This window comes from Pristiophorus japonicus, chromosome 7 (assembly GCF_044704955.1).
Source record: "Pristiophorus japonicus isolate sPriJap1 chromosome 7, sPriJap1.hap1, whole genome shotgun sequence".
NCBI classification, from domain to species: domain Eukaryota; kingdom Metazoa; phylum Chordata; class Chondrichthyes; family Pristiophoridae; genus Pristiophorus; species Pristiophorus japonicus.
Genome location: NC_091983.1, coordinates 195581190 through 195591300, shown reverse-complemented (window position 1 = coordinate 195591300; position 10111 = coordinate 195581190). Strand labels below are relative to the sequence as shown.

The 10111-nt window shown below is 42.5% G+C and overlaps 1 protein-coding gene across 1 annotated transcript in view; it reads right to left on the bottom strand.

The window, feature by feature from the left end:
• fig4a (FIG4 phosphoinositide 5-phosphatase a) overlaps positions 1-10111 on the bottom strand; it is a 142192-nt gene that overhangs the window by 63269 nt on the left and 68812 nt on the right. Inside the window, exons 12-13 of the mRNA XM_070885676.1 lie at positions 4157-4290; positions 945-1061 (exon numbers count right to left, since the gene is read on the bottom strand). Of these exons, the coding sequence (XP_070741777.1) occupies positions 945-1061; positions 4157-4290 (251 nt within the window). The remainder of the gene's footprint in view (positions 1-944; positions 1062-4156; positions 4291-10111) is intronic.

The window sequence follows — 10111 nt, the reverse complement described above, 5'->3', positions numbered from 1 at the left end:
CCCCCGACTCGAACCGAACCGACCTCCCTCCCACCACCCCCCCGACCCGACCCAACGCCACCTACCTGTAAATCTGGTGCTGGGGACGGGCCCTGCCCGACGTCTCGGGCCCGGCCCGTTCAGCCTCCCTTCCCCTTCTCCCCCCCCCTCCCCATCTCCTTCCTCCTTCCCCTTCCCCATCTCCTCCTATCTCCCCCATCCCTCCCCCTTCTCCCCCATCCCTCCCCCTTCTCCCCCATCCCTCCCCTCGCTGTCAGAAACACAGACACTGACAGAGAATGAGAGACACACAGACAGACAGAGAGATAGAGACACTGACAGAGACACACTGGGGGGGGGCATCCCAGCACGCTGTTGGAGGGCTCCCGGTGCTGCAGTCGGTAAGTAGAAAATGTTTTATTTATTGATTTAAAAAAAAAAATTATTTCTTATTAATTTTTTTGGATTGATTTATTGGTTGATTTGTTGATGTATTTATCATTTATTATTGATGATGGCTCTTTATTTGTAAAACTGAAGTGTTTAATGTTTGTAAACTTCCCTTTAAACACCCCCCCTCCATTCCCTACGCCTAATTTGTAACCTACGCCTGATTTTCTAAAGGGTCGACAAGGTTTTTTCTAGCGTACAAAAATCTTCACTTACTCCATTCTAAGTTAGTTTGGAGTAAGTTTTCACTGATAAAACTTTGAAAACAGGCGTAAGTGGCCGGACACGCCCCCTTTTGAAAAAAAAATTCTGTTCAAAAGTGAAACTGTTCTAACTGACTAGAACTGGAGCAAACTAAATGACGAGAATTTGAATTTCTAAGATACTCCGTTCTAAACCAGTTGCTCCTAAAAATCAGGAGCAAATCATGTGGAAACTTGGGGCCTATGTCTCGCATCTTACTCGGCTTGATGGTACGGATGTAGCTATCCAATTCAATTTGCATTCAGTCTTACCTTACACCCGGTCGTAAGGTGTTACAATAAAAATCAGGATGATTTACAAAGAAGCCTGTCCTTTTCACAACATCTTCTGCAATTACGCTCAGCCGATCCAAGACATTGCACAATTTACTGAAGACAGACAGATCAAAGAGTTACCTTTTGAAAGTTCTATTTGCACATCTATAAAACAGCAACACAAAATTAATTATACATTCAAGGATGGAGACTATTTTTATAACAATGTTTCCTGATTAAGATTGAAGATGGTGCTGCCGAAAATAATATTCTTATCCTACAGCATCCATGATAGAAGCAGAGCTCAGTCATATACACAATGTAACATTTCTATAGTATATGTTTTTTTTGATGTGACTTTAGATAGAAGGAATAATGTGACTTCAGTTAGATGTAGTCCTTACTACTAGGGGGATCAAGGGGTATGGCGAGAAAGCAGGAATGGGGTACTGAAGTTGCATGTTCAGCCATGAACTCATTGGATGGCGGTCAGGCTCGAAGGGCCGAATGGCCTACTCCTGCACCTATTTTCTATGTTTCTATGTTTCTAGCTGTAGTTGAGACAAAGTTCCTTTGTCTTCTTGTTGGTGGAGAAAAATATAAAACATTTTCTAGAGACAGTACATTTCCTTGGTGGGGGTGGTGGGGAGGAGCAGAAGGGCAATCCCCATAGTGACATAATTGCCTGTATTCATAAGTTAACTGGAACTGGTGATTGCTTGCTGCATGGGGATGCCGATCTATGGCAGTTAGTATTTACAGGAAGACAGCAGTATAACACCTGCAGCAGAGGGTCGCAGTGATCATCATTGGTTATGCAATGATTTAGCAGAGGCAGTTATGATTTTGGAAAGATCTATTTTGGACAGCTTTATTATTGCACGTCAAATATTGTACTATTAATTATTTTCCATGTGTTTTCTGCTTCCATTTAACTATCTGGTTTGGAAAATAAATTAACCTTTTGCATTATTTAATAAATTGAAAGTTATTTTAGTCTGCAATAATGTGTTTAATATGTGATGTCATCTGATAGACAGAGGCCATAAGGAGAATCCCACATAAATTCCAGCAAGCAATTCATTACAATCAGGGTTAATTGTTAGACCTTTTAAAAGTTCAAAGTGCAGAAGTCATTAATGGCCACTAGCAATAGTACTAATTGCAGATCATAACCTTCAGAGAGATGACTTCCATTATAATTATATGCGATCAATTTAAAATTCTGGAAGAGCAAAATATTAGGGTGTGGCAGTCGCCTATTTATTATGAGTTCTGCTTTTAACTCCGGATATAACCATCTGCATATAGAATTGAATTTGAATGAATGTTTGTGCGCCACGGGGAATAGAACAATTTTCCATTTCTGGGACCTAGTGGGACTGCAAAATGTTACCAAGTAAGGTACAGAATGAGAGATATGGTGCAAAAAGCCCTCTATTCTAAACTGTGTACTTGAAGTCCAAACTCATAAGAGAACTCTACATTTGCAACAATATGAACTTTCTTTGCCCAGCATCCTAAATGCCTCAGAGTAGGACTATCAAAGTGCCAGAAGCAGGAAGGAGGTGGCTATGATCATCTTAGTGTAAGTTGAATTCAGGATTCAGAGCCTAAATAATACTTGGTCACCAAAAACCTTTATCAAATCATATCCAACAACATTTTCTGCGCATTTTAAAAAGAAAGCCTTGGATTTATATAGTGCCTTTCACGACCACCGGACATCTCAAAGCACTTTACAGCCAATGAAGTACTTTTGGAGTGTAGTCACTGTTGTAATGTAGGAAACGGGGCAGCCAATTTGCACACAAGCAAGCTCCCACAAAGAGCAATGTGATAACGACCAGATAATCTGTCTTTGTTGTTGTGTTGATTGAGGGTTAAATATTGACCAGGATACTGGGGATAACTCCCTTGCTCTTCTTCAAAATAGTCCCATTGGATCTTTTACGTCCACTTGAGAGAGCAGACGTCTCAGTTTAACATCTCATCCGAAAGACGGCACCTCTGACAGTGCAGTGCTCCGTCAGCACTGCATGAGTGTCAGTCTAGATTATTTTGTGCTCAAGTCCCTGGAATGGAACTTGGGGCCCAAATTTGGCCCTCCGGTTTTTTCGGCGCATCGCTGAGCACCCCCCCGCCGACACTTTACCTCAGAAGCAGCGGCAAAAAAAAATCCGAGAGATCATGGCTGATTCTCGGGCCATCTGTGGAGCTGGCATGGCGCAGAAGAAAGAGAGGGGGCGGAGCGTGGTCCTGGCGCTGAAAACAGTGCCGGGACCTCTGCTCCTGGCAGGCCGTTTCGGCAAACGCGTGCTGCAGGCTGTGTGGGAGGGGCCGAAGCACGCTGTCCCTAGCCCTGTCCCTCATCAGTGGCCCACTGCGTTCCCTAAGGTAGGAGTTCTATTTTTTATTTGTTATTTACTGATTGATTTTGGTGCTTTAGGTGCTGGGTTCCTTCTATTTTTTTTATTTGTTATTTATTGATTGCTTATTACTTTTTGTGCTTTGTTTGGTGCTTGGTGGTGCTTTAAATGTAGTTACTTGCGCCGATTCCTTAAGGTCTTTCTGTGTGGACAAAAGTGGACACATACGCTGCCCTAAGTTAGTTTAGTACAACTTTTTTCTGGCCAAATTGGCATAAATGGTGTAAGTGGCTGGGAAAAAAAACTGACCTAACAAAAAACCGAACTAAATCACTTACACTGGCGCAAATTAAATGGTCATATTTGCAACTAAAAAGATACACCAGAAAAATCAAATTACAATCAAAAAAACGGTGCAACTCATGGGGAAATTTGGGCCCTTGAATGCACACAACCTTCTGACTCAGAGGCGAGAGTGCTACCCACTGAGCCATAACTGACACTAAATTTAAATTAAAATATAATTAAAATTAAAATTAAAATGACTGACATTTTAATTAAAATGTGCAAAAGGAGATAATATTACATCACTACAAAGAAATAAATAATATTTGGAAACGATAAGTATTATAAAATATCATATTAAATTCCACATATTTAAGTGTACAAAAAGTGGTTATTCTGAAGAGATTTGTACAGATATTTAAAAACCCAGCAGAATTCTTTGAAGACCTTAAACAGTCAGGCAAAACAGTTTGCTCAGGAACTCAAAAAGTGACCAGAGTTGAATTTAAAACAGTTTTGTATGATCGTCAATCAGAATTATATTAAACATTTTACCTTTTTGTGTATTTGGCCATGTCCCATGCAATATACTGAATGCCATACTCCGGTGGTAGAAACTGGTTCAGATATGTAACGGCAGAAAACAGCGCTTCACTCAATATCCTCTCATGTTTTCTTTTTTCACGTTTCTAAAAAAGAATTATAATGGCACTTTAAAAATGACAATACTTTGATTTGATATCTAAATATCTAAAAGTTAAAATTTGAGAATTTACAAATCCAGTTCTGTAAGAAAATCACTAAGTTTTAAAATTATTTGTAAAGGTTTTATTTCTTTTTAATTCACATTTGATTAGTAAAAGATCTATGATTCAAAAAATCATGCATTTTTGTGAGCTCTAATGGCCGATCAGAATAGTATTCATTTTTTCATTATAAATGGCACAAAATAGGGGGTAGAGACAGCTCTGTGTGTCTCATATTCTAATACATGCATGAAACACAGAAGAAATAGGAGAAATTGTACTGAGCTCCTAATAAGCATGTTCTAAATTTCCCACAGCCGAATGAATGATGCAGCAATCCTGATTCAGTAATGGTCAATGCCGGCAAGGGCTAGCTGGGCTGAATGGCCTATTTCTGTGCCATACATCCTATATAACTATGCAGCTGATCTTCTCTATGTAAGTGCATATCTCTCTCTTCTATTTTTAATTTCACACAACATTAAAAGATAAAATACATATCCCTGTAATCAGGAGGGTGACTAGTCACATTGAGCTTTGAGGATGACAACTCTTCCAGCAGCACTGCCAGCCATTTTGGTTCCTTAGCAATTTAACCAAGCTTCTTTTTGTAGAAAAATGAGCTCACAGTGTCCCCCACACAATATTAATGGAGGTTCTAAAAAACAAGTAGCTGCAATATGAAAATGCACCAATTGGTTTAAAAAAAAGTCAGTTTATTCAGATAAATACTTTCGTGAGTCAACCAATTAACCTTCCTCTCCCAAAACATTGGAAGAGCTCTGTTCTGTTGGAAATGTTGATAATGACTAAAATATTGTTTGAATTTTTTTCCTTACAAACTAACGCAGTCTCTACTAGAAGCTTCATCTCATTATGCGTGGACTGCAGAGCATAGTGCTTCTCAGTCATACAACAATTCTTCATCTACTCAACTGTCTGACTTTTTTCTGTCCTGGAAACTGCTACCCTCCTTATACAATTATAGCCACCCTATCAAAATTCATTACATCACTCCTTTATATTAATGCTACTCCTCCAGTTACCTTAACAAGGCTATCATTCAAAAAAACATTCTATACTCTAGCCCGACTATCTTCTGCTCGCTTACATGTTTCTGTGATACCAGTAATGCCAATGTTCTCAGTAGCTGCAAGTACTTCAAACTCTAAGTTTATTAATAATGTGCCAAAAATGATTATAAGAGGTTGCATCTGCTCTTAACGTTGTTAGCACCAGAGCGAGGAACTTTCGGCGAATGAAACTTCATGAGGAGGGTTAGCGTTAACTCCGGCGTTGCCCCATACACTTGGGAGCTGAAAGTTCCGGTGCTGGAAAAATCACCTGTTCTGCTCATGCGCAAATTTTTTTCCCCTCTCCTCGCGCTTCTGGTCTGGTCTCCAGTCGCAGTACAACCGGGGCTGAAGCAGCCATTTTACATTTAGATTTTGATCATGGAGGACGACGATTCCAGACAGCGTGCTAGGCAATTCAGCCACGAGACTAATGAAGCTCTAGTGGGGGCTGTGGAACGAAGATGACAGGAGTTGCATCTTCGGGGTGGATCTAGACCACTGCCATCCATATTTAAAAGGATCTGGAGGGAAATCTCTGGTGGTCTCTGCCTCAGATACTGTGGTCAGAACTGGCACAAGGTGCCGAAAGAAATTCAATGATCTGACAAGGGTCGTCAGTGAGTACAATTTTAATTCATGCACTTCTTCATTACTTCAATTATAAATCTGACACACTATTTGTTCTCATGCTGTTGGTGTCTCTCAGCACTCTGTGTGTTGCCTCCTAAAATGCATGACACATAGTTAGGTAGGCTTAGTTCAGCACCCTATTTGCCATGAATAATCTTTACACATTATTAAGATTGTTTTCTGAGATCTCAAAATTGCTCCCCACTTCATTGTCCTGCTAATGAACCATGTACAACTTCCAAGGCCATTAAACAGAGGACTGCATTACATTCAGACAGTATGGTATAAGTGCTTTGGTGGCTATCTGTGCCACAAGAGCAGATGAACCCTCTTATAACCATTCCCATTTTCATCTTGGCAGGCAAAGAAGTCTCATAATCGGCCCAAGTAGGTGTGGATAGGCGGTGGTCCGCCTCTGACCCTGCCACTCACTGACATGGAGGACAGAATAGCAGGCCTCATCGGCGTCACAGGTCAGGTAGCTGCCACTGGGGGCATTCTGGAGAGGGAGGGTGAACAGCCATTTGTTATGGTACATGTAGGTACCAACGATATAGGTAAGAAGCAGGACGAGGTCCTACAAGCTGAATTTAGGGAGCTTGGAGTTAAATTAAAAAGTAGGACCTCAAAGGTAGTAATCTCTGGATTGCTACCAGTGCCACGTGCTAGTCAGAGTAGAGGGAGCAGGATAGTTAGAATAAATACGTGGCTTGAGCAGTGGTGCAAGAGGGAGGGATTCAAATTCCTGAGACATTGGAACCAGTTCTGGGGGAAGTGGGACCTGTACAAAAGGGACGGTCTGCACTTGGGCAGGACTGGAACTGATGTCCAAGGGGTAACATTTGCGAATGCAGTTTGGGAGTGTTTAAACTAATATGGCAGGGGGAATGGGAACCTATGCAGCGAGATAGGGTGAAGTAATATGGAGTCAGAAACAGATGGTAGAAAGGTAAAAAGCAATAGTGGAAGGCAGAGTAAACAGAGGCAAGAAACAAAAAGGGCCACACTACATCATAATTCTAAAAGGACAAAGGGTGTTAAAAAAACAAGCCTGAAGGTTTTGTGTCTCAATGCAAGGTGTATCCATAATAAGGTGGATGAATTAATTGTGCAAATAGATGTTAACAGATATAATGTGATTGGGATTACAGAGACGTGGCTCTAGGATGATCAGGGCTGGGAACTCAACATCCAAGGGTATTCAACATTCAGGAAGGATAGAATAAAAGGAAAAGGAGGTGGGGTAGCATTGCTGGTTAAAGAGGAGATTAATGCAATAGTTAGGAAGGACATTAGCTTGGATGATGTGGAATCTATATGGGTAGAGCTGCAGAACATCAAAGGGCAAAAAACGTTAGTGGGAGTTGTGTACAGACCTCCAAACAATAGTAGTGATGTTGGGGAGGGCATCAAACAGGAAATTAGGGTTGCATGCAATAAAGGTGCCGCAGGTATCATGGGTGACTTTAATGTGCATATAGATTGGGCTAACCAAACTGGAAGCAATACGGTGGAGGAGCATTTCCTGGAGTGCATAAGGGATGGTTTTCTAGACCAATATGTCGAGGAACCAACTAGGGGGGAGGTCATCTTAGACTGGGTGTTGTGTAATGAGAGAGGATTCATTAGCAATCTCGTGCCAGGCCCCTTGGGAAAGAGTGACCATAATATGGTGGAATTCTACATTAGGATGGAGAATAAAACAGTTAATTCAGAGACCATGGTCCAGAACTTAAAGAAGGGTAACTTTGAAGGTATGAGGCGTGAATTGGCTAGGATAGATTGGCGAATGATACTTAAGGGGTTGACTGTGGATGGGCAATGGCAGACAGTTAGAGACCGCATGGATGAACTACAACAATTGTACATCCCTGAGTGGCGTAAAAATAAAATAGGGAAGGTGGCTCAACTGTGGCTATCAAGGGAAATCAGGGATAGTATTAAAGCCAAGGAAATGGCATACAAATTGGCCAGAAATAGCAGCGAACCCGGGGACTGGGAGAAATGTAGAACTCAGCAGAGGAGGACAAAGGGGTTGATTAGGGCAGGGAAAATAGAGTACGAGAGGAAGCTTGCAGGGAACATTAAGATGTACTGCAAAAGTTTCCATAGATATGTAAAGAGAAAAAGGTTAGTAAAGACAAATGTAGGTCCCCTGCAGTCAGAATCAGGGGAAGTCATAACGGGGAACAAAGAAATGGCGGACCAATTGAACAAGTACTTTGGTTCGGTATTCACGAAGGAGGACACAAACAACCTTCCGGATATAAAAGGGGTCAGAGGGTCTACTAAGAGGAGGAACTGAGGGAAATCCTTATTGGTCGGGAAATTGTGTTGGGGAAATTGATGGGATTGAAGGCCGATAAATCCCCAGAGCCTGATGAACTGCATCCCAGAGTACTTAAGGAGGTGGCCTTGGAAATAGCGGATGCATTGACAGTCATTTTCCAACATTCCATAGACTCTGGATCAGTTCCTATGGAGTGGATGATAGCCAATGTAACCCCACTTTTTAAAAAGGAGGGAGAGAGAAAACAGGGAATTATAGACCGGTCAGCCTGACATCAGTAGTGGGTAAAATGATGGAATCAATTATTAAGGATGTCATAGCAGCGCATTTGGAAAGAGGTGACATGATGGGTCCAAGTCAGCATGGATTTGTGAAAGGGAAATCCTGCTTGACAAATCTGGAATTTTTTGAGGATGTTTCGAGTAGAGTGGACAAGGGAGAACCAGTTGATGTGGTGTATTTGGACTTTCAGAAAGCTTTCGACAAGGTCCCACACAAGAGATTAATGTGCAAAGTTAAAGCACATGGGATTGGGGGTAGTGTGCTGACGTGGATTAAGAACTGGTTGGAAGACAGGAAGCAAAGAGTAGGAGTATAAATGGGTACTTTTCAGAATGGCAGGCAGTGACTAGTGGGGTACCGCAAGGTTCTGTGCTGGGGCCCCAGCTGTTTATATTGTACGTTAATGATTTAAACGAGGGGATTAAATGTAGTATCTCCAAATTTGCGGAGGACACTAAGTTGGGTGGCAGTGTGAGCTGCGAGGAGGATGCTACGAGGCTGCAGAGTGACTTGGATAGGTTAGGTGAGTGGGCAAATGCATGGCAGATGAAGTATAATGTGGATAAATGTGAGGTTATCCACTTTGGTGGTAAAAACAGAGACACAGACTATTATCTGAATGGTGACAGATTAGGAAAAGGGGAGGTGCAACGAGACCTGGGTGTTATGGTACATCAGTCATTGAAGGTTGGCATGCAGGTACAGCAGGCGGTTAAGAAAGCAAATGGCATGTTGTCCTTCATAGCGAGGGGATTTGAGTACAGGGGCAGGGAGGTGTTGTTACAGTTGTACAGGGCCTTGGTGAGGCCACACCTGGAGTATTGTGTACAGTTTTGGTCTCCTAACTTGAGGAAGGACATTCTTGCTAATGAGGGATTGCAGCGAAGGTTCACCAAACTGATTCCCGGGATACTGAAGTTGCATGTTCAGCCATGAACTCATTGAATGGCGGTGCAGGCTAGAAGGGCCGAATGGCCTACTCCTGCATCTATTTTCTATGTTCCTATGACCCTCGGTCGGATACTGAGGATAATTCCTGCACATTCTCTGGGAAAGGTTGGGGCAATGTCCTGTAGTGTCTCTGGATAGAATGGAGTCACAGTGGTCCTTCAAATGAGCCTGTGCTATTCGACCTTCCTCATGTCACCCTGCCCCCTACCCTGCTGCTAACCTCTCGTCTTTTGCTTTCTACTTCCAGATGACGAGTCACAGGCGCAGCATCCCTCAAAGGACCACTCCACATCAGGCCATCCACCTCTGTTCCACCATCAGCACTCAATTCCTGAGGACGACGTGATGTTCTCGGGCTTCGATAAAATAGAGGCTTCTAGGACCAAGGGCGTGCAGCAACGCAGTGCCGCGGTTGAATCCCGCAGGCCATTTCTCCAGAGGGCGAGTAGGCAAAGTCAGTCTGCTAACAGATAGGCATACGTGGAACTGGTCATGGTGGGAATGTCCAGGGAGAGCATCCAGGTCAGCCATCAGC